This window comes from Podarcis pityusensis (assembly GCF_964106645.2).
Source record: "Podarcis pityusensis genome assembly, chromosome: 1".
Lineage (NCBI taxonomy): Eukaryota > Metazoa > Chordata > Lepidosauria > Squamata > Lacertidae > Podarcis > Podarcis pityusensis.
Genome location: NC_138028.1, coordinates 44,828,321 through 44,853,142, shown reverse-complemented (window position 1 = coordinate 44,853,142; position 24,822 = coordinate 44,828,321). Strand labels below are relative to the sequence as shown.

Below are 24,822 nucleotides of genomic sequence, written 5' to 3'. Positions count from 1 at the left end.
AGTGGCTGTGAAACTGTACATTGGTTCTGTGGTGGCCTCAGTCTTTGGCCCTCTGGGTGTTCCAACCCTGTTTGGATTAGTATATTCACTATCAGGTATCATTCTTCAGGCTGAAAAACTGGCTGCATAGTGGTGTCTTATTTCCTTATAGCATTTTTATCCCAGAAACAGGTGAAACACATAAAACCTGAACCCATTTATACTCTGCTTATGTTTTACTCTTTGTGTCTTAAAAATGCCTGGAAGGGAACTCACCTGGAAATATTTTAAATTGTGTGTCTTTGTTTATTAAAAATGGCACTAACTGCAAATGACCTTAGTCCCAGGAGCTTTGGGAGATGGAGTGCATGCGTCTAAGAGATGCTCCAAATATGTTCAAATAATGTGGGAGAAGTGTGCAAGCGGAGCGCAGCACACTATGTGTACCTCTCCTGGATCTGCTTCACTACCTATATGGGTTGGGAAAATGTGAATCATTAACCTCACTTGTACACCATGCAGTGAACGAAGTAGTCAGGTGAGCAGCAATTGCCAATAGTTTTCCATTTTCCATGGAATAGTGATTCATCATGTTTGAAGTGGCTCTAAGATTTGACGCTGGTCCTTCTGAAAGGACAAGGGCATGTGATTTCAGAATTTTTTCTGACCATGTCTTTATACATGTTTTCAAAATGTAAGGAGGCCTGACCATTTTAGATGGGGAAGATAAATCAAGGAGGTGTCAGTGGGGGGCTCAGGTGGGGTGACACTGGCGCTTCACATCTCAGCAAGGCATTGGCCTGGCCACAGAGGGTCCAGGCAGGCAGTTGCTGCCAGCAGCAGGAGTTTGAATGGCATGGCAGCGACTGGTCAGGGGTGTGCTCATTTTGTCAGCTTAAGCAGTGCAGCCTCAGGCAGACAAGGCAGGGGGAGTTCGTTCTGCTGCCCTTGCTTATCTGCCACTGGAGACAAGTACAGTGGTACCTCAGGTTAAGAACTTAATTCATTCCAGAGGTCTGTTCTTAACCTGAAACTGTTTTTAATCTGAGGTACCACTTTAGCTAATGGGGCCTCCTGCTGCCACCACGCCGCTGGCGTGCAATTTCTGTTCTCATCCTGAGGTAAAGTTCTTAACCCGAGGTGCTATTTCTGGGTTAGCAAAGTCTGTAACCTGAAGCGTCTGTAACCCGAGGTACCACTGTAGTTCAGTGTGTTCATGAGCGCTAAACATCACTTGAAACATCTCATCATGGAATCATAGAGTTGGAAGGAATCACTAACTCTTAAGCAGATGGCATTATTTTAACTTTGGTTTAATAATTTCTATAGGAACAACTTTCAGTTTGTATGCCATGCCATTTTTCTGGGAATTTTATGTGTGGATTTGTAAAGGGGAACTTCTTGTTCCAAGTACAGCCAGCTCTCTCTCTCTCTCTCTCTCTCTCTCTCTCTCTCTCTCTCCACACTCCCATCACCTGGCATTGGAAATTACCTTTACATTTGGTATTACATATATGGCATCACAACCATAACAAAATCGATTGATTCAATAGTTAACATTAATTTTTTATTTTACTTAACAAAATACGAATACCACTTACTCGAACAAAATGCCTCGGAGTGCTTTACAAGACAGTACCAATAAGATACAAACATGAAAAACAAGATACACAAAAATAAAATATAACAAATAAAATGAGTCATTTAAAAACATTTACACCTACTAAAATCGCATGTCAACATGAAATGCCTGGGTAGAATTGCTGGTACCAAAAAATGGTGAAATTTTGAATTTAACAACAGTTGTTGGTGTGTCTGTGTACATTACAGCATTGCAGCTGCGCTTCTTTCTGTTACTACGAGACATCAGTATTTGCTATTGGTGTTACGTGATCCATGAACAAAATTTGAGATGGGTGAACTCTGTTCAGCTCAATTTGTATATTCCAACACATCTTATTTTTCTGGGCCCAGTACCAATACAGTGGTACCTCTAGATACGAACTGGATCTGTTCCGGAGCCCTGTTCGCATCTAGAAGCAAACGTAACTAGTGACGGCACGTCTGTGCACGTCGCTTTTTGCTGCTTCTGCGCATGCGTGCGGTGTCATTTTGAGCGTCTGCGCATGCTCAAGCGGCGAAACCCGGAAGTAACGCGCTCCGTTACTTCCGGGTTGCCACGGAGGGCAACTCGAATGCGCTCAACTCGAAGCGTATTCAACCCGAGGTATGACTGTATGTGGAAGTTGTGCTGCAGTTCTGATAACATCATGGGGAGTGTGAATGGGTCAAAATGCCATTTCCTTCTCCCACACCTGTAAATTCCTGAATTCTGCCCCTTTCCTTTCACCGACCTTGCTGCAATGGGAGCAATGGCCATTCCTTCCTGATGCCTGGGACACTGGAATGGCAGCAGCAGGGATTCTGTAGGGATGTCCAGGAGCCCTGGAAACCACAAGGCCCAAGACACTTGGGTTTCTGTCATGAGCATGTTCAGTGGCATTTCAGACTCCTGATATCTCTACTGAGTAGTTATTGTTGTGGCACACATGTCCAGAAGTTTACTGAGCCAGAGAAGAACTGTGTGGGACAAAGTGCTCAGTTCACAAGCTGAGTGCTTCAAGCTGGGAAGCATCATGTTGTGAAGCAGGTATGTAGGAACTTCATAATTGAGCCAGATGCCATGATTCCTCCGACCACTTGGAGCAGCTGTACACAGGGGGTGGCGCTGTGGTCTAAACCACTGAGCCTCTTGGGTTTGCCAATCAGAACGTCAGCAGTTCAAATCTGTGCGACGGAATGAGCTCCCATTGCTCTGTCCTAGCTCCTGCCAACCTAGCAGTTTGAAGGCACACCAGTGCAAACAGATAAATAGGTACCGCAGTGGCGGGAAGGTAAACGGTGTTTCTGTGTGCTCTGGCTTCTGTCACGGTGTTCTTTTGTGCCAGAAATGGTTTAGTCATGCTGGCCACATGACCCGGAAAGCTGTCTGTGGACAAACGCCATGTCCCTCGGCCTGAAAGTGAGATGAGCGCCACAACCCCATAGTCGCCTTTGACTGGACTTAACCGTCCAGGGGTCCTTTACCTTTTTACACAGGGGTGAGTCATGGAATGCTTTTGCCATCCTCCACTGAGTCTCCACATGGAGGCCAGATTTACCTAAAGGAGGCAACTGATGCCCCAGCAGGCAGGGACTGAGGAGGTAAGTTCTTCCTCTTCTTTCTTAAGTTACTCCATTGGTATGCTTTTGTTTTCCTGTATTGCTTTGTCGTGTTTCACAAGTGACAGCATTTTTTCCTCGTGTTTGTTCATAGGGTCCAAAGACAGCCCCGAGTTGCTGCTGCTGCACGTACTACTGCTCCTCCTCCTGTTCCTCATGGTGGTGGTAATGAAGGAGGCCTTATAGCGACGGGAACACGCTGGATCCGGTGGATTCGCAGTATCGATATCCCTAGGCCTCCTGGCTTCTAACGGAGCACAGGATTCGAGGTTAATAAACTTTTTGTAGCTCTCGAAGAAGCAAATGGCGCTTCACATTCCTAAACGTAATTTATAGGGCATGTCTATACCAGAAGGCATCCTTTCCCCCCACTTTGGGGCATTTGACTGAGAGAAGAAGGTTAAAGAGTATGTAACAAGGCATAGAAGACAAACTTCTCACCTTGTATTATGTGAATATTGTGGTTCCCACCAGCCCTTCTGTGGCTTCTTCTTGTTGTGGAAATGGATGAGGAAACCATGAAAGCCCTACTCATGGACCTGGGCTCATAGGAGGGAGTTTGATTCCTAAAAATTGATCTTTGTGGACATGCTGCCTATGGGTGGTTAATTTAACTTTTCTCACTTTCTTTCCAACAGGTTTGAAATTGAGCACGATTATGTATTCCTGGAACAGGAAGAAGCTTACATGAAAACAACAAAGGAAAAAAGCTAAAGAAAAATGTAAATAAATGTATAAAATGCATAAGATATATATTAAAACATTGACTATGAAGAAAAATCAAACTTGTATGTTTTTTCTTTTTAGTAAAGTATTCGTCCATTTTTTTAAATATTTGTTTTAGTGCTGGCACTGTTTTTATAATTTATTTTATTGTGTTTTTATTGCGTTCGGAATGGCTAACAAGTTTCTTCAAGCTCCACCCGAATGCATCCTCACAACACCCCTGTGTGTTAGGTTATGCTGGGAGAGCATAACTGGCCCAAGAGATCTAAACCTGAATTTTCCTAGTCTTTGTCCTGTTCTTTGACCACTACACTGCACTGGGTTGTCCCCTACAATATTTACATTCTCACAGCGAGGTGAAGGTGAATTGTTTTGTGAACCCATCCAAGTGTTTTTCAGGAGAAAAGACAGCCTTTTAGACCAAACTTCACACCAACTTATGCATTCATTTCATTTTGGTAGAAATGTTTCATATCTGTGCCATTGTAGATATTGACTGAGTTGAATCCTTATGGAATTGTTGTAGTCAGAGATTAATGAATAATTCTGACATTTGGCAAGCCATGAAAGAAAGAAGTGTTCAGTAAGGCCCACTATAAATTTGCCTGGAGTATTTGGGGCAACGTTTCTTTTGGGGGGGGGGCATTTGTCAGAACAGTGCTTATAGGTTGTAGCCAGATGGGATTTTTTTGTGCAATTGCTGCTGATAATAGTGATAGGAGATTTCATATGCCACACACATGATGTGCCACCCATTGTTCCCTTTTATCATTTAACTTCCACTTATTTTCCTGGAACATATACAGTACTTCTTACATTTTAGATGTACATTTCACACTGTCTCCCCTTGCATTACCAGAGTTTGATTCCATCTTTTCTTCCGTTGCACACATTCACACTCAACATTAGTTTCTCCTTTTTTTTTTTAGTTTTAGCAGAAGCTAAATTTGCTACCTTATAACATTACACTTGGGCTGGATCTAGACACACCAAAGAAGTGTTTCAGTTAAATGCTGTAAATTTAAACAGGGCAACCAGATAGAGAAAAAACGGGACTCCATAATGCCATTTGGTGGTACAACATTATATCGCATATTCAATGCATATAAATCACTTTTTCTTTACCAATCCAGCTGAGTCCTAGGTTACGTTATGATGTTCTGTCAAAGGGACTCTCCCTCTCCTATTTTTTTACACACTACGTTGGAAGTATTGGGGTGTAATGAAGGGTGTAAATTTCATTTTGCCAGAACACATTATGAACCTCAATATTCTTTGTTTGAAATACTCCACCGGCTGCTCTTGCTTCCTTTGGCTGAAGACAGTTGATTCATGGCTGCATATGAAACTCCACATGCTATCTAAAATGACATTTGACTACTAAAAAGACCAAAAAATAAAAAGAAATAAATCCAATATACAGACCTGCCAACATTACAGTGTCAGGACTTGGCTTACTAGCAGGCCCTGAAGCAAAAATTCTTGGAAAGTCTTCAGTTGCTACAAATAGGGATCCACAACAAAGACTAGTAACTCAGAGCATGCAGTAGGCCCAAGGTTAAATCCCTGACACTTCCAGGTAAGTGTGGGAGAGAGCCTTCCCTGGAGAGCTGTAGCCAGTCAGTTTTGATAATACTGAGTAAGCTGGAGTAGTGGTCTCACTTGGTGTAAGAAAGCTGCCAATGTTTCTATTGTAGTACATACTCCTCTGCTACTCAACCATTGCTACTGTGTCCTTCCTTCTAGCAAATCAAGATAACCAGGTGACAGCAAAAATGGCAATTTCTTTTAGCAGGGGCGATTAGAATAAGATCTATTATTTGATTATAGATGTAAACCTCCAGAATGTATTTTGTATTGTTAAGTTTTTACCTCTGTCTTCAGTCTGTTGTATTTTATTTTATTGCTATGGCTTGTGGCTGTTGCAAATAGATTCTTCTGATTCTCTGGCCCTACCGTTAGGCAGAGTGCGGCAATTGCTTAAGGTGACAAATGCTGGGGGCATTCCTCTTGAAGTAAGGGTCTGCTGCCAGTCCAGTCACTTCTCTTTGTGGAACTACATGTGTGTAGGAATGTGCCATCTTGGCTTCTGCTTTAGGCAGCAAACTGTCTTGGACTGGCCCTGATCTCCCTGCCACCTAAGAAGTGGAGTCCTTTTAGGAAGTGGGAAAGAGAAAGGGACATTTTCTCCTTCCCTCCAACTCGTGAAACCTCCTCATATTGGGCTATAGGGCTCACAATCAGGAGCAGCTCATAGCAGCTTTGTATTAGAAGGCAAGATAGTATAAACCACAGAGCACCAAAGGAGCCAGTTGGCAGAGCCGTCTTTTCCACAGGGCTTAGTGGTGCATCGCGCCAGGGCGCTGGCCTCTCAGTGGTGCCCCAGCAAGTGGGGGAGCTGCGCGGCTTTGCTGGCGGCCTCCCCTTTCCCTGCACGCCCGCCAGCTGTGCCCTGCCAACCATAAGGCTGGCGGGTGCGCAACTTCCCTCCCAAGCCTCTGCGGGGATCGCTCTCCTCCCAAGAAGGCTTGGGAGGGAAGCTGCGCTGTCTCCCGCAGAAGCTTGGGAGGGGCGCAACTTCACTCCCAGGTCTCTGCGGGGATTGCTCTCCCACAGCGGCATGGGGGAGACTTGCGCCCCCCGATGGCTGGCAGTGTGCAGCTACGGCCACCCCAACACTATCTGTGGTAATTTGGGAGATCTGGGAGGATATTTGCACCCCGGTGCTGCATCTGCTAAAGATGGCCCTGCCAGTTGGGACTGCCAGTGTCAGAGATGGAATGACTGGATATAAGATCAGCAGAGCAATTGAACACTGACATCAATAGAGTTTCTAAGCTCCATTTGTGCTGGGGGGGGGGGGAGGACAGCACCTTTGGGGATCCGGGGGCTGAGAGCTAAGTGGCACTGAAAGACAGGCTTTCAGGTAGTCGCTGTTGCAAGAATCCACCCCTCCTCCCAGCTGAAGGTGGAGATTAGGGGTCATTTTGATTATTAGGGCTGATGTCTTAATGGGTCAGGAGACCTGCCATTCCACCCACCCGCCAAATGCCTTGGAAATTCCCTCATCCATAATGCAAGGGAACATGGAGCTCCAACCACATGATGCAGTGTGGATTCACATTGAATGATTTGCTTCAGAAGTCTACTACACTGAAGTGAATCTAATTCTGGGGTCCACTGCAGCACTAATCTATGACAACATATATGAGGCTAGTGGAAGAACTATAGGAGGACCAGCAGCACATCTCCTCGTTCTGTAGCTTAACATCCAGAGCTCTAGAAAAGGTGTGGGAAGCTGTGACTCTCCAAATGTTGTTGGACTCCAACTCCCATCAGGCCCACCCAGCATGGCAATTGATCAGGATGATGGGAGCTGCAGTTCAGCTACAACCGGAGGACTCCAGGTTCTCCAGCCCTGCTCTAGAAGTTAAATGTCTTTTCCAACAGTGTTTACTTCTGTCCATAATGGATATATCTTTACATCTCTGTTTCCCATCTGTCAAAAGAGCCTGTTGGCTATAAAAACCTGTGCAATGTGAAGGGTATAGATAGTAAGGTATTAAGGTATAATACCTAACTAAATACAATGTATTTTGTGCCTTAAAGGTCCCATAGAAAATACTAACGGATCGTAATATTTTCATCTGCCATTTTGTTTTTCAGCCCAGATGATCCTGAAAACATCATTACAAATGGAACTTTGGTGGTAATTATTCATTTTCATAGTCCTTTTCTATGAAATGGCTGCTGTATGCAAACCTTAACCCATATTGTCTTGCAGTAAGCAAGTAACACTCTGTGTTGCTTCTGTACTGAGGGATTAAATTGCTTGCTTCTGCCTATTTCAGCTCAGCTAATGCAGATGGCATCTGTTGGTTAAAATGGTTTCAACCAAGTTGCTATTCCTTCCAGTGGTTCTGTTGTTGTTATTCACTTGACCCCATCTCCGACCCCACAACTTGAATGTATCAGCCCTTAAATTTTTTTTTCTTTTTTGCAGAGGTTTGCAATTACATATGTTTTTCTTCTTGTTGTTGATTAGAAATTACTAGCCTGATGAGAACTATGTAGGCCATTTAACCACCTGGATCACACCCTCTTTGGGCTTTTATGGTTACATGGAAAGTAGGGTAATTTGTTAACATTAATCAAGCAGGACTAATAACAGTCATCAGAGAGCTGTCTGGATATGACCAACCGGTTGGGTGACAATGTAATGGTCCAGAGCTCTCCCTCCAGCTATGGAGTACCCATTGTCCCAGAGAGGGACTGTAGCACATTAATACATCACATGCTCTGCATGCAGAAAGCCTCAGGTCCAGTCCTTGGCATGTCCAGTTCCCACAATGGATAGTTTAGGTGGGTTTTCTGTGTTTCCCTCCTTATCGAGCCAGATGCACCTCTACTTGGCATATTGAAGGAGTGAGAAACAAAGGAGGCAAAGAGTTGAGTTGTCAATAAAAAGGTTTGGAACAGGGATGTGTGTCATAGGAAGGAAGGGCAGAGTAGAATGAAGGTTGGGAAGACAGCAAGACTGGGAGCTTGGAGGGACCAAGCAGAATGCTGGATTTTGTATACTAATTTGGAATAACCAGTCAGATCTCATGCTGCAGGTTTGCAATTATTTGGTTCCATTGATCATTTTGCTCTTTGTTTCCCCATTGTTCCTGCAGTCACGAGAAGTTTCATGTTTGGAAGTTACAGTGGATATTGAGAAGCTGAAGGAACAATACACAGGTGAGGTCATTGCATCTTTAACTCGTTATGTATTTGTTGCTTTAAATCAATAGCTTACAAACACTGGAAGATATATAATGATCACATCTATTACATTTTCTTGACCCTTTACTTGTTTCAGGTTTCAAGGGATAAAAGAAGAATTTGATAAGCTCATGCCTTTCACACGTGATAATGTGTTCATTTATTTTGTGGTTAGGTGTCCCTACCTGAGTAAAAACATTTGCAACTGACGCCACTTTGAAGGTTGTGTTTTTGTGGCACTGTTCAATAAACTCAAGTACTTTGAGTGGACAGTCCCAAATAGCACTAACCCATTTCACAATGTCTTTATGACTCAGTATTTGGGATTTATCCAGTTTAGTGATGTGTCCACATGGCAGTTTTGAAGGGTAATGAATATCTTCCAAATGAATATCCGGTATTTACATTCCACACACATCCTTTGCTTCATATACTGGTTCCTTGCGCATCCCATTCATCCTATTGGTGGTGAATGCAGAATGTTTGGCACCGTGAGAGTTGCCTTGTGGTGTTCTGCAGGGTCCATCTTGTTCCCCATGGCATTTAATATCAATATGAAGCCACTGCGAGTTGCTATCAAGAGAGTTAGCGTCAAGTGTCATCAATGTACAGATGACACCCAGCTCTGTCTCCCTATTCCATCTGAATTGGGAGAGGAGGATGAGGTGTTAGACCAGGGCCTGGAGGTAGTGATGGGTTGGTTGCAGGTCAATAAACTGAAGCTGAATCCTGAGAAGACAGAGGTGTTATGTGTCCTGAGTTCTCACATCTGAGAAATGCGGAGACGACCTCTTTTGGATGGGGTTGCACTTCGCTGGAAGGAGCAGGTCCACAGATTGGGGGTGCTCCTGGATAAATCAGTCACTGGAGGCTCAGGTGACCTCAGTGGCTAGGAGTGCCTTTTTCCAGAGCATGGAGTACAGCGGCCAAATCATCTCTGTCACCAACTACTGCCCCTTTGGGACAGAGATGATATGGCTACCGTACTCCATGCTCTAGAGTCTGAGAGGCATTATTCCTTTTTTGTACCTGAAACATTAGGATACCTCGCATCTTGGATGCTAATGTTCAAAGTGCCAGAGAGGTGGTGTCTCAAGGTCTCCAGATTTCTTATCCACTGCCACCATTCCTGCATTTATTGCCACTGTCACCAGTCCTGGTGAACTGGAAGAGAGCTGTAGGAATTGGCTAAAGAATTCTTCTCAAATGTGAATTATCACGAGCTGCCATTTTCAACACCCCATTTTACCTGTTGTGCATGGGTCTCCTCTTAATTCCCAGGATTCTGAATAACTGGATCATAGACAAGATTGATTTTTGGACAAAACCTTTTTTGAAGCAAGTGAACTATTTGTGCTTCACTTTTTTTTCTGTTTAGAAGGTGATTTGACATTAACAATAAAGGGTTCCTATGAGGAAACACAGAAGATTCCACTGGCTCCAGACACCAGACTTAGTAACAGAACTGTCATTCAGTTCCACTGTATCAAGAATCATCAGTCAAATTTGGAGATCATACTACCTAAGAAGATGCAGTGGTCAAAGGTATGTTTCCTTTGATAATAATGCATAATTATTAGTCCATGGAGGTGCAGGTCAATTCTGTGTCCAGGGCAGCTGTTTACCAGCCCCATCTGGTACGCAGGCTGAGGCCCTACCTGTCCACGGACTGTCTCACCAGAGTGGTGCATGCTCTAGTTATCTCTTGCTTGGACTACTGCAATGTGCTCTATGTGGGGCTATCTTTGAAGGTGACCTGGAAACTACAACTAATCCAGAATGCAGCAGCTAGACTGGTGACTGGGAGCAGCTGCCGAGACCACATAACACAGTCTTGAAAAACCTACATTGGCTCTCAGTACGTTTCTGAGCACAATTCAAAGTGTTGGTGCTGACCTTTAAAGCCCTAAACAGCCTCAGTCCAGTATACCTGAAGGAGCATCTCCACCTCCATTGTTCTGCCCGGACACTGAGGTCCAGTGCCGAGGGCCTTCTGGCAGTTACCTCACTGCGAGAAGCCAAGTTACAGGGAACCAGGCAGAGGGCCTTCTTCGTAGTGGCACCCGGCCTGTGGAACACCCTCCCACCAGATGTCAAAGAGAACAACAACTACCAGACTTTTAGGAGACATCTGAAGGCAGCCCTGTTTAAGGAAGCTTTTCATGTTTGATGCATTACTGTATTTTAATATTTTGTTGGAAGCCGCCCAGAGTGGCTGGGGAAACCCAGCCAGATGGGCGGGGGATAAATAAATAAATAATAATAATATTTAATGTGGTTTGACTGAAACAAATAAAGGTGGGTGGGGGAGATTCGTCACCAAACTCTTTTACCCCCAACGTGAAAAAGCTCTATTTTTAAAATGTGTGTATATTGTTTTTAATGTATACAGCTGGATTTAGAGGTTTTAGAAACAAAAACAAGGGCTGGATTCACAAATTGCATTTAGCTTTCAGAAGTGGTGCACATCAGCTTGTGATAAATATGTCAATGTTACTGTACCTTGGGGTAATGTAGAAATTTTGTGTTAAATTTCTATACCTTCTTTTAATTTTTGTTGGTGTATTTTTAGCTGGCTTCATTTAAAGGAAACTCAGAAAGTAACATCTCAGTGGTTTTACCTTTGGATAAGCTTCCCATAGAAAAGACAATAACATTAAGAAAGGTAAGTGCTTTATCTTTACGAAAATATTGAATTTAAATAATTGTCAGTGAGTGTGGGAATGCTATAGCTCAGTTTGCAAAGCCTCTTTTAACTCAATAGAACTTCTGCATAAACATGCGTATAACTGCACTGTAAGCAAGATGGATCGGTGATCTGCTTCAGTGTGAGGCAACTTCCTCTGTTCCTAATATTTATCCAGAAAATAAAGCCCAATTCAGGATCATCACTCTGCTTTTTCCTAGCAGAAAGATGGATAAATTTGTGGCAAGTGAGGCCCAAAGAACATGTAATTCAGTTGCTAATCTGTTAAGCAGGTGGGTATTAAGTAAATCGTGCCAATTACCAACAAGGTTAAGCCAGCTGTACTCAGCTTCTCTGAAGGAATAACCCAAACAAGCAGAAGGTTCATGATGTTTGGGTTATTCCTTCAGAGAAGCTGAGTACAGCTGGCTTAAACGGGCTCTGAGCTATCCCCCTGCTGTGTTTTGGAAGCGATGTTAAAGCAATGTATTGCAGGTCAAAGGATTTAGATGTGCTGGCACACACGCAGTGAAAATGATGCCGGACCCAATCCTTCTAAATCATCCAACAGAGGGTGATGGATTGATCCAACATAATCTTGGTTGCTGTTTTATTTGTCTCAGCACAATGACTGCTCCCTGCTTAAAACGGGGGGCGCCCTTTGCGTGGACGCGCGCAGCCCTGGATCTGGAGCGGCCCCATCAGCATAGCCTTGGCTTTGCCTTCCCTCAGGTGGGATACCTGGAGGTCCCCGCCTACCTCAGTCAGTTGTCCAATCCCACCTGGGGGAAGCGTTGCCAAGGAGACCAGGCCAGGTAGGGGGAGGGATTACCTGCCCACACAATAGAGGGAGGATCTTATCTGGGAATCCTCACTTGGCTCCAGAGCTTCTCCCACCCTACCCACCCTCAGTTAATGTCTTCCTTTGAAGGTTAACTTTTCTTCATAGGTTTTGCAGGTTAACTTTTCTTCACAGGTATGCGGGCGCTGCTACGTTAAGGTCGCTGTTAAAGGGCCGGAAAGGAATTTCCCTGCATTGGCAGGTTTCGCCTTTCCCGTAGCAAAACGTCACAACTTTGGCGGTATCAGGCCTTGGGCGGAATCCTTTAGTCCATCTTCCCCTTTGCGGCGGCGATACCAGGGTTCCCCGCTAAAGGGGTTTCTGAAGGGAGGCTTTGACCGTACGCCGAAAGGTCGTCATTGCTCTCCCCTGCGGCGGTGTAACGGGGGCGGCTATCTCTGCTTGAACATATGTTCTCCAGAGCTGGCCCATCCCCCCCCCCCCACTGGATAACCCTGAAGCTCCCTAGGTCCCCAGCTGGGGACTGGGGAGGGAGAACGCCCAATGCCTGAGCCAAGGTCTACCCACATTTGAAATTTAATAAAGTTGTGACCAATTTAATCCCATAGCACGTTGTCTTGAGTTGTTATTCCACATGACGGGGGGGGACCGCTCGGGATCTGGGGACTCCGCCTGTCCGCGCAAATGCCTAGATTTGCAGTAGCGGTCCAGCTGATCCACAACAGGACTGCTTTGTTTGTCATGCTGTGCTCTTAAAAGGGCAGAATAGTTTATGATATCCCTGAGGTTTTACCCATTCTCTTGATTTTCAGGACACAACGTTTGATCTGCATGTGAAGGCAAAAGACTGGTAAAACATTGTTTTTCTTTGCCCATTTCATCTAAGCTTGTGCAGTTTTGTTTCTTCGTTTCTCAGGAAACTATGATTTTGAATCTCAGAAGTGAGATCATTCAGGAACTAATTCACACACTTTGTTGCCCTTTCTGAATCTAGAGTGAGTTTCTCTTGCTCCGATCTATAAAAAGGCAACCTTATAACGCTTAAACATAGATTAAATTAACAGGGCAAGGGGAGTCCTAACTGTGACTGAGCAGAAATGGTACGTTTCAGGAATGTTTTGGTAACAAAAGAAAGCAGTGGTGGGCCTGGGCACTATGGCACCCTTTGTAATGCCAAAATCCTGCCCCCTCCTCATGCTGCCTTCTGAAAGGTGGGCAAGGAGGCACCTGGCTTTGGGAAGGAGGCACGAGGGCCTTACATGTAAGTTACGTGAAAAATATAATTGTATTTTTTGTTTCGGTGTTGTTTTGATTTTGAATTACATATGGAGGGCACCATAATCTTTTCAGTGCTCAGGGTAGGGGCGAAGGAAGGCATCATGACACCCGGGGAAGGCATCACGACAGGGCACATGTGCGGCATCGCTACGTATGACGCATGCACTGTACGTAGCGCCGCCTCACATGCGCTGTATAGAGGTTTGCTGCTGGCGCCACTCCAGTGCCATACGGACGGTGCTGGGATCCCTCCGGTGCCGCAGCAGCCACGAACACGCCTGTAGGGATCCCAGCACCGTCCATACGGTGCTGGAGCAGCACCGGCAGCAAACTGCTATACAGCACATGTGCAGCGTCGCTACGTACAGCACAAGCGTGCAATGCCAGACATGCGCTGTATTTAGCAGTTTGCTGCCAGCGCTGGGATCCTCTGCTCGTGGCTGCAGCCACGAATGGAGTCTCCTCCAAAGGCGGCTGCTGTCGCGCGATGGCTGCTCACATCGCCGTGAGCCCCCATGGGGTGACTTCTTGTCACGCCCGCAGGCATGGAACCTGGGGTGTACCACCCCCCATGCCCCCCATTGCGGCGTCACTGGCTCAGGGCCTCTAAGACCGCCACTGCTGATGTACTGCACTATAGGTACTGCACTGTTGATGTAACTGCACTATAGGTGCAAAAGTCAGATTAGCTTTAGTAAGACTAGATAAATATAGTATAGATGATTTTGGAGCAGCCTTTTGTATCACACAACTGGCTGCTCCATTTTACCTGCAGTCTCATCATTGTTGTACCCTTGGCAAGAGCCATAGTTACATTCTTGTTGGAGGTGGCATCCTCGTGGATTTAGGGAAATGCGACCAGTTTAGTCCAGTTTGGTTGCACTGGGTGTGGAGCCTTGAGGGCACCTTGGAGGTGCCACCACTATGATGTAGAATGGAAGGAGAGAGGTGTGTGAGCCAAATTTTGGTGTCACACAGGGCTGCCACTGAAAGTTGATACTCCAAGGTCCACTACTGCTCATGATATTCAACTAGGTCAACTATGCAAATCATCTGAATTGCGATTTTGGAAGCAATGCTAAAGCAATGTATTGCAGGTCAAAGGATTTAGATGTGCGCCTGGCCTATGACTTGTGTGCAGAAGAACAAAATTTCCTTACCAAGAGAAGGAAATATGTTGCTACAGCTGTGAAGAAGATCCTCCAATTAAAGGAAAAGCTGCAGGATGATGAGGTAGGTGACACAGGATCTTCTCATTTCCCTCTTTCCGCAAGAAGGTTAGAGTAGCCAGCTAGCTCCATCATTCATGAACTAGTGCTAGATATCTTGGGGCAGGCTGCAACCTAGGAATGGAGGAAAAATTCAGGGGGGTTTTGCATTTGAGATTGGACAAAATGAGAAAAGTAGAGTGGATAGATTTGTCCATTCCTACTGCCTTCTGCTGTTTAAGAATGAAGACACTACAAGCTGAGTTAATGGTCAATTAAACTTTATTCCTGATGTTGCTTAGGAGTCTGCACAGATCAGAAACTAACTTCTCTAACCATGCCACACCTCTGAGTCAGCTCTCCAGAAGCTGGCCTCCTGGGTCATAGCCATTTCTCTTGAAAGGATCACATGCCAGATATTTCATTATAATGGTTTATCAAGGCTTGTGGTTCATAGGGTGGAACACACATTGATGCAAAGATGCCCAGTTCCACCCAAAGCTTCTTCTGATGCAGTTGTATCCTGTACGGGCAGTGGAAGAACAAGAGGGAAACAATATGCTGTTTGCTTCACCTTACTCAATGCACATAATATTCCGGACTGCTAATATTATGCTTATTATGTTAGGTAACTTCTATAAACCTCTGTCAATGCTAAGTGCACATGACAGTACCAGTGTTGCAGAGCATCTGCTCTATCTTTTCTTTCACAAACATGGTACTTTTGGAATAAGGTCCAGCAGCTTACTGTTCGTTCTCTGCTTCTGTGTGTTAAACAGTTGCCTGTGGTGGCAATCATGACAACAGGTGGTGGGACCAGGTCATTTGCAGCAATGTATGGAAGCCTTCTGGGTCTGCAGAAACTGAATCTCTTAGACTGCATTACGTATCTCACAGGCTTGTCTGGCACAACATGGTAAGGAGGGCTTTTCTTCAAACTTACTATATTTTGTATGCCCAATTCAGTTTGCTGTTTTATGTGGTTGCCCAGTATTCAAGACAATGCTTAAAGCTTTCCATGCTACCAGTACTACCTACGTCACAGGAGAAAATTCCCTTTTAAATAACTGTGTTATGATTGATATTTACCTTCTGCTTTATGAAAAATATAGGGCTACAAGGCTTTGCAGGCACAGCGAACCCAGATTCACTGGGGGCAGAGGGCATAAGAACCAATAATGACATGGCAACAGCTTGGGACTGAAATGGCCACAACTTTATTGAATACAGATATTAGCAGGCTTTGGTATAAGCATTGGGTATGCATCCTGAATCAGTCTATCCTGATTGCTGGCTGATTGCTCCTTAAGGGTCAATCCTAGGTTAAAGCAACCCTCCCATAATGCAGATCAAATGGGGCGAACTGCCAGGCCACCACGTGGGAAGCCTTTTGGCCCATTAGCCCCTGTCTGGGCATTTGGAGAAAACTTTCCCCATAGACTTCTTTACCAGAGTACCATAAACAGTAGTTCCAGTTTAGACTAAGGATCCAACCCAATGCCTTTTCTGCCAGAAGGTTGTGGCAGGTGCTATGAGGTATGCAAAATCTCCAGACAGGCAAAAATCCTTCCTGGTCCTAAATACTGCATCTGATTAATTCCACAACAAGGTCAAACATGTGCTCTGTTAGCTTGCCTTTGTGTAAGGCCATGATATACCAGGTGGGCAGATGGGATATCCATTGCTGAGTGCTCTGCCCACTCCTGGCGCAGCCAGAATGTAACGTGTGGAGGCAGACCTGAGTGGAGATAGGCTCCCTCAGGTCCTTCTCCACAACTGCACCCCCTAGACTGGCAATGGTTGGCCATTTTGCATTTGAAATTCTGGTGGGAAGTCCCAGAAGACCCTGTGACCAGCTCAGGCTGAATAACACAACCGGTGGTCAACCCCTGGCTTCCTCGCAGCTGTGCCAGTTTGCAATTGCCGCTGCCGCTGATATGATAAGCAGTCTTTTCATTAATCAGCTAGATCATTCGGTCTGAAACTTTTTAATTCACAAAAATGCAGCTGATTAAGGCATCATTAGGATTTTTAAGATAAGTGCTCATAAAAACTGCAGATGGCAGGCACATTCTCTAAATAGGCATTCACCATTGTCACACAGCTTAGAAAAAGAGAAAAGCCCCTTTCACTACAAGAGTCTGTCCGGCAGTGACCCTCCATCTATGGAATACCCTACCCTGAGAGGCTTAGCTGGTGCCTACTTTAATATCTTTTTGATGCCAGGCAAAGTTCCTCCCCGCAGCCTTTTTAATATCTCTAGTATCTTTGAACACCAATAATCTGCATCTGCAGAATGATGACAATAGCATAACCTCTAACATTTCGCCGATGAAAATAGGGACGTCCCATTCTGTGATGATAATTTTACTATTTATACCCCACACATCTTACTGAGTTGTCCCAGCTACTCTGAGCAGCTTTCAACATAATAAAACATTAAACAATAAAAAACCTTCCATATACAGAATTGCCTTCAGACGGCTTGGGGGTCAGATAACTCAATACCCTCCAACATTTGTCCAATGAAAATAGGGATGTCCTAAGGAAAAGTGGGACATTCTGGGATCAAATAAGAAACTGGGATGGCTTCTCTAAATCAGGGATGTCCCTGGAAAATAGGGACACTTGGAGGGTCTGCAATAGTTGGGCTGAGGATTGCTGGATTTGATTTACCTGTCTCTATTGAGTTTCAGCACACTTATCTGGAAACATAATTTAGTTATGGATACTTGTTTTTAACATTTGCTGCTTTTATCTGTAGTTTATTGATTATTGTTTTATATTATTAGAGAGGCTTTTTATTAAGCAGTTTTTAAATTATTCTAAATAAATCAACATAAATTTAAAAAGTATTGTTGTACTATTACTGGATTGGTTCATTGATTTAGGGTAGTATGATTGAATGGCTCTATTTTTTTAAAAAGTCATTGTTTCACTGTGTATGTTGCTTAGCCAAAAAATAAAATAAAATAGGTGACTCATGAATTAAATTAATAAAATAATGTTAAATAATACATGTGTGCCTGACCTAAATAAAAAAATACATGTGTGAATCATCTAAGCCTTTTGCCTGCCAGGATGAAGGTGTGTGTGTTTGTGTGTGTGTAGAAATCTCTGACGTTTTTGTGCCTGAAGTGTAGCCTACTGGACAAAGGTAAGAGCTATAACCATTGATCCTCCCACTTTTACCTCTGGCCATGCCCATTGCTGGCACCTAGTCCCTGGGAGATGGCTCATGGAGGTTTGTGGCCTTCAAGCATTGAAAAAGATTACCCACTTTTGATCTAAGTATACTTATTGTTTCTGAAAAATTGTTTTTATTCATATGCAGATCTATGCAAATTTAATTTATAGAGTAATAAACTAAAAGCACATTTGAAATGTTTTTGTTTTTTTTAAATTATTTGGCTTGCAGCTCTTATGAAAAGCTAGAATTTGTCTCTCTCTGAACTTGAGGTTTCTATGCTATTAGTTGCATATCAGTCTGATAGTATCTCTCAAAACTCAGGACTATGGGAAATTTGTATGAAGATGCTGATTGGTCCCAGAAATACCTGGAGGAAGCCATTCTCAAAGCCCAGAAGCAAGTGACAAAGTCCAAGCTTAACTCCTTTTCCATGGATAAACTGAAGTATTATTATAATGAACTGAAACAAAGAAGCGAAGAAGGACACAACACTTCATTCATAGACCTCTGGGGGCTTGTCATTGAATCCATGTTACATGATGAGGTAACTGTTGTATTCCCCACCTCCCTTCCATTTTGAAACATGGTGGTTAATCAAAGGAAAAGGGAGGTTTATACACAACAGAGGAGGAATGCAAAGAGAATAATAGGGGAAGGTCTGGGAGCTATTAACCTCAGTGGTGGAGTGAGAGTATTAAGAGGTGTAGGCAGAGCCACTACACCACGGGAAATGTTCTTGATGGGACAGGATCCAATAATGACAAGAGCACCCAAACTCAACAGTGAGGGGCTCATCAGGTGTTTCCTGAGGATCACAGGGCACTTTATTTCATAGAGGGCACTGTATTTCATACTCCTGTGTAGAACACACTTATGCTTTTAATGTTGCCCTAGTTTTCAGCTGCATTTCCCCCTGCATTTCAGTGTTTTGATATGTATTTTAATATTGTACGCTGCCTTGAGACTTGACATGGAAGCCAGTACAGTGGTACCTTGGGTTACATATGCTTCAGGTTACAGACGCTTCAGGTTACAGACTCCGCTAACCCAGAAATAGTACCTCGGGTTAAGAACTTTGCTTCAGGATGAGAACAGAAATCGTGCTCCGGCGGCACGGCACCAGTGGGAGGCCCCATTAGCTAAAGTGGTGCTTCAGGTTAAGAACAGTTTCAAGTTAAGAACGGACCTCCAGAACGAATTAAGTACTTAACCTGAGGTACCACTGTATAGAATTGTTTCAAACAAATATAATATAACAATATAAAAATGTGTGCACATGATGGCCAAGGCATGCATGCAGACACATATTCAGATCTTAGATTCCATCTCAGTTTTAAACTAATGAATCTATAATTTTGATCACTGTTGTTCTTCTCTCTCATTTGCAGAAAGACAATAGTACAATCTCAGGTCAGCGAATGGCTGTGAATGAGGGTCAGAATCCCTTGCCCATTTATTTGACTGTCAACCTTAAAGACCAGTACAGTGCTCAAGATTATAAAGGTAATGTTGCTATTATAAATCAATAAGGGGTCCTCTTTGTTGTTCTACCATCCCAGAAGCTCAGGGAAAGCAGTGGCGGCCCAGGAAAAATGCTTAGCCAGCTCAAGTATGGAAACACCTGTCTTTGTGGTTAGAGTGACTGTACTGGTATATAATTGTGTGTAAACAGAGATTGGAGTTCCATCCTCTAAACACTTTCCAAATTGCTTGCTGTAACTTTTCCTGCTTCGGCAAGAAATAAAACTCTACTTTTAGAGAATTCTTGGGCATCACTTGTTGCTGCTAGCGAGTAAAAAGATTTGGCTGTGCAAGTCTCTTTCCCCACATCAGTAGGGGAAATCGAACTCCATTTTGTTGTCTTCACAGAGTGGCTGGAGTTCACACCTTACGAAGTGGGGAACTTCAAATATGGAGCCTACACCCATTCAGAAGATTTTGGTAGTGAGTACTTCATGGGACGACTGATGAAGAAGCTTCCAGAAAGTCGAATCTGCTTCATGCAAGGTGCTGAGGGCGGGGGAGGATCAATTAGAAAGAAAATAGTAGTTTAGACAAAGTAGAGCTAGGATCAATTCACTTGCCCCAGCACCCAATCATTTTCTTGTAGTTCCCAAATGTCTAAATCAGTTTTGTTTTTTGTTTTGGCTTCACTGGCAAAGCTACTTCAAGGAAAGTTGATGTACTGAGTTATGTAGGCAACACAGTGCAGTAATATTTTACACAACACATTTAAATGCAGTGTGAAGGTTTACACGGATAATTGTTCAGATTATTGTGAGTTATTCTAAAAAGCAAATATTTCTCCCTAGTTTCAGGTTTAGTTTGGTTTATTATTTCTACCCCACTTCAGTGTTACTTGGTTTTTTGATGAAAAGCAAGGGACAGTGATGATCAATAGTGTATTCCAAACCAGTCGTATGTGAATCTTGACTAGGGTGATCAGAAGCAAAGGAGGTCAGAACTATGCATTAAATAACTGAGGGCACAAAGACATGTTAGCAGGTGGAGCTCATCACGTGTTGCAATTCTCTCTGCTGCACAATTAGAAACTGGCATAATTTCCTTAGCTCAATTTAGAATCCACTAAGCTTTCTTAGTGAGCATTTGGGCATGTGTGTTTGTTTTCTGAGAGAATATATGGAGCAAATATGCTGATGCGACTGCCCAGATGCATGGGTAACCAACAAGGTGCCCTCTAGATGTTGTTGGGCCCCCATGGGAGTGGTAGCCCAACAACACCCAGTTGGTATCACATTGCTTACCATGGCTTTGTGTATTGTTCCCTGGTCATTGTCCCCCCCCCTTCTCAAAACAGATATACACATGAACAAGATGATGTTTTGGACAGGATGGGGGACAATAACCATATGAACATTTTCTAGCAATGACCCCATTACATCCACACTACAGGGCTGAGATCCATAGCCCTTGCAGGAATCCATTTTCCAAAGAGAATTACAAAACAGTTTTTCAGGCTGAAACCACATTTCACAACTCTGGATGCCTTTATACAATTAGTGAGCTCCAGTGCAAGGCAAAATACCCATTTCCTTCCAAAGCTTCACCTGTTTAGTATTTTGAAATCTCTTCCATTTCACAGGGATGTGGAGCAGCATATTTTCCATGGATTTCATGTATTTCTGGAATTTGGCTCATAACTCTGAAGACTTTTGGAGCAGGTGGACAAAAGACAAAGTAGAAGACATTGGTAATGTGACATCCTTGCTTCTTTTAGATTTTTCTGTTTTGTAAAATAATTGTTGACACACTCCTGTTTGATAACAGATTTGCGTAGACTAATTACTTGTTCCAGTAAAAGGAGACAGGAAACATTATTGTTTGATTCCATTAAAACAAAAAATGCCCACCCAAGAAAGTAATCAGACACAGGAGAAGACATTGATCCAGACAAAAAACCAGGCCCAAATTCTCCCAGTTCCCTTGACAACTAGTGTGAGAGACCAAATCTACTTAAAACCTAGTCTATGGAGGGTTTTTACCTTTCCGGCGTGTTCAGGCTATGTGCAACAACAGCTCATGAATATGTGTATTTAAGATGCTTTATTTATTAATTGGAGGTATTTTTAATCCACCCTTCACTTGATGGTGGTACATACCTCAAGAATGAAAGCATCATTAGCAGTGTATAATTAATTAATCATCAGCAACATTAGTAAGACTCACAGAAAAATCACCAAAAAAATGTTCAATCAATGTGAGGCAAAATATGTGAGGCAAAATTCTTGATCCTCAAGAGCCTAGACAAAGAGGTGTATCCTTGTCTGAAATGAAACAAAACAGTGTTGGAGCATGGCACACCACAAAGTGATAGCTATTCCAGAAGTGTTGCCACCACAGAATATTATTTGTGGCAGTGCTTGCGGTCCAAAGCTATCTTAGGTTTTATTCCTAGCGCTTTATCGCTTCTGACCATTGGTCCATCAAGCCTAGTTTTTATTTTCTGTTTGGACTGGCAGTGGTCTTTTGAAATCTTGGGCAAGATATCCTTAAATCCTTTTACTGAAAGGGCTGAACCTGTGACCTTCTGCAGACAAAAGAGGTGCTTTTTCACTATGTTATTGATCTTCCTCAAGCCTCTGTGAGCAAAATGTCATTGTTATCAAGGGGCATTAAACATCCCTTATGTCTTTTGCAGATGCTTCTCTTTCACCCTCAGGACCACGAGATCTGGAAACCCGCAAAATCACCCCCCAGGGCCAGCTATCTTATGGTCTCCGAGATGTCTTAACAGGACGCCCAACAATAGCAGAATATCCCAATTTCCTGAAAGGCTTCCAGTTTCATGAGGAATACTTGAAGAATGAGCACTTTTCTGCGTGGAAAGGCACAGTAATAAACCTACATTTGTGGTGATATCTTGTTGGCTTCTCAGTTGTCACTCAATATACAAGAACATTTGACTCAGGAAAACGAGTAATCTAGTTTTGTGTTAATTAAACTAGGAATTCATTGTGTGGCACAAGCAGTTCTCACCAAAGAATCACTTCCATTTGAACCTGGCAGCTTGCTCCACCAAAGACATTTTGGAAGATTCAGAATACAAGGCCAAAGAGGCTCAAAGAGGCTGGAGAACCAGTGGAAAATTATGCACAAAACAGCTGTGGTGATATTTCACTGGTTATGTGATTGATTTGTTGCCACTTTTTGCCTTACATTTCATAGTTAACCCTAGAAAAAAAGTTCACATTTTCAGTTACATACATTTCTCACTCTTTGTGTCCCATATAACTTCTTCCAACATTTTCAGGGGTGAATAGCAGTGTTTGCTGGGAATGGGAGAATCTCCCCAATTTGGTTTCTCATTTCCCAGCCTTTTCAGTACGCCACATTTCAGCATGTTTGCATATTTTTAAAAAGGAAATTCCTCATGTTTCCTTCAAAAAAACCCTCCGAAATAATTAAGGACAATAAAGTAACATTCACAATACTATTTAACAGCTCTCCCTCCCCCTAAAAAATCCCACTGGGGAGCAGCAGAGGTTAAAACGGTAATTATAAAGCACTAATACACAAAGTTTGAATGAAATTAGAGGACATTCCTTTATTTTTTGCCTTGGGAGCTTTTGTTGTTTTTGCACAAAGCTGACCTGCAAATTTGCTTTTCAGATACTGTGGTGGATGATTACCCTAACCAGCTAATGGAAACAGCAGAGCATGCTCTGTCTCTGGTGGATACTGGATTTTTCATCAATACCAGCTACCCACCCCTTCTGAGACCTGAGAGAAAAGTGGATCTTATACTGCATTTAAATTACACTGGGGGTTCACAGACCTTGGTGAGATCTTTTAATTGTTCCTGTCTTTCTTCTATAAGCTCCTATGCAAAGATTAAAATGCAACAGGCGCACACTGTGGACTGGCCATCTTTCAAATCCTACAAAAGTCATGCAGGATTTGAACAAAGATATACAACAATGTTCTTGCAGCACAATGCTTTCTGCTTTCTCAATTGAAATCTCTCCCACCTCCCCACATGTTTGGAGGTTTCCGCCAGCTCTCCGGAGCACACGTGGAAAGAAGAGGAGGGAAAATGCCGTTACATAAGTGGAAACCCTTATACAGCTGGAGCGAGTTACTTAGATGCCACTCTAGGCTGAAACAGACTTTGTTGGTGCAGCATTAGTTTTGTGTTGTATTTGATTTTCACAGCCCATTTCTTTGTGATTTCTCACCTAGAATTTAGACCAGTTTTCCACTTATATTGCTAAGCTCGGAATCCCATTTCCCAACATGGAGCTCAGTGAGGAAGACAAGAAGAACCTGAAGGAGTGCTATTGGTTTGCAGATACAGATAACGCAGCAGCTCCTATCGTGCTCTTTTTCCCACTGACAAATGATACTTTCAGAAAATACAAAGAACCTGGTAAGTTGCGAAAAGCCACTGAGCTTCCCAACATCACAATGACTAGTCACACTCCAATAATGCTCTTCGCTGACTAGACACTCAAGTATTCCTTTGGTCAAATTGTTAGTCTTTCCATGAGCACCAAATCCTATAAGTAGAAGTGCACTGAACCACAACTTTACAGGTTGATTGTATCTGGCCTAGTTTTGAGCACATGGTAAAGTGTCTTTGCTCTACAGCCAGGTCTTAATTTTATAATGACCAACATGCAAATGCCTTTGTCATGGTGCACTGAATTGTCTGCATGTGTTATAAAGCAAGAACTTAGGAGAATGGTGGAGCAATGATACAACAATGCCGACCTACCAATGATACAACAATGTCAAAGAAGGGTCAAACAAAGGTCTCTATTTTAGCACATATTCCACCCATTTCCCTCAAGGTGGCCATTTTGTGGTTGATAAGCTTCCTGTAATTAGGGTTGTCTCTATATCTATCCATCAACATCATAGAATTGTAGAGTTGGAAGGGGCCATGAGAGTCAGGGGATCTTTTGCCTAATGCTGGGCTTGAACCCATGACCCTGGGATTAAGAGTCTCATGCTCTACCAGCTTATTTTACAAATGGTGGATGTGCAAAATTGTATACTGGTAAAATGCTGGCACTAGTTCAAGGCTCAATAGCCTTGTAGGTAAAGTTAAAGGACCCCTGGACAGTTAAGTCCAGTCAAAGTTGACTATGGGGTGCAGCTCTCATCTCACTTCAGGCCCAGGGAGTTTTCCAGGTCATGTGGCCAGCATGACTAAACTGCTTCTGGCACAATGGGACACTGTGACGAGTGCCAGACTGCATGTAACTGCCGTTTACCTATTTATCTACTTGCACTGGTGTGCTTTCGAACCGCTAGGTTGGCAGAAGCTGGGACAGAGCAACAGCAGCTCATCCTGTTGTGCAGATTCGAACCACCGACCTTCCGTTCGGCAAGCCCAAGAGGCTCAGTGGTTTAGATTACAGCGCCATCCGCTCAAATAATATATATAGTCTACACTGTTTCCCATCCCCTTGACTCTCTGGAAAGTGGGAAGGAGACACAGAGA

The 24,822-nt window shown here is 43.5% G+C and overlaps 1 protein-coding gene across 1 annotated transcript in view; it reads left to right on the top strand.

Annotated features, from left to right (window-relative positions):
- The window catches only part of LOC308472136 (cytosolic phospholipase A2 epsilon-like), a 46,395-nt gene that overhangs the window by 20,525 nt on the left and 1,048 nt on the right, over positions 1 to 24,822 (top strand). The window contains exons 7-20 of the mRNA XM_080996643.1: positions 7,594 to 7,636; positions 8,604 to 8,667; positions 10,070 to 10,236; positions 11,264 to 11,356; positions 12,992 to 13,029; positions 14,555 to 14,690; positions 15,445 to 15,581; positions 18,177 to 18,399; positions 19,244 to 19,358; positions 19,725 to 19,862; positions 20,959 to 21,066; positions 22,015 to 22,203; positions 22,986 to 23,155; positions 23,556 to 23,742. Of these exons, the coding sequence (XP_080852769.1) occupies positions 7,594 to 7,636; positions 8,604 to 8,667; positions 10,070 to 10,236; positions 11,264 to 11,356; positions 12,992 to 13,029; positions 14,555 to 14,690; positions 15,445 to 15,581; positions 18,177 to 18,399; positions 19,244 to 19,358; positions 19,725 to 19,862; positions 20,959 to 21,066; positions 22,015 to 22,203; positions 22,986 to 23,155; positions 23,556 to 23,742 (1,808 nt within the window). The remainder of the gene's footprint in view (positions 1 to 7,593; positions 7,637 to 8,603; positions 8,668 to 10,069; positions 10,237 to 11,263; positions 11,357 to 12,991; positions 13,030 to 14,554; positions 14,691 to 15,444; positions 15,582 to 18,176; positions 18,400 to 19,243; positions 19,359 to 19,724; positions 19,863 to 20,958; positions 21,067 to 22,014; positions 22,204 to 22,985; positions 23,156 to 23,555; positions 23,743 to 24,822) is intronic.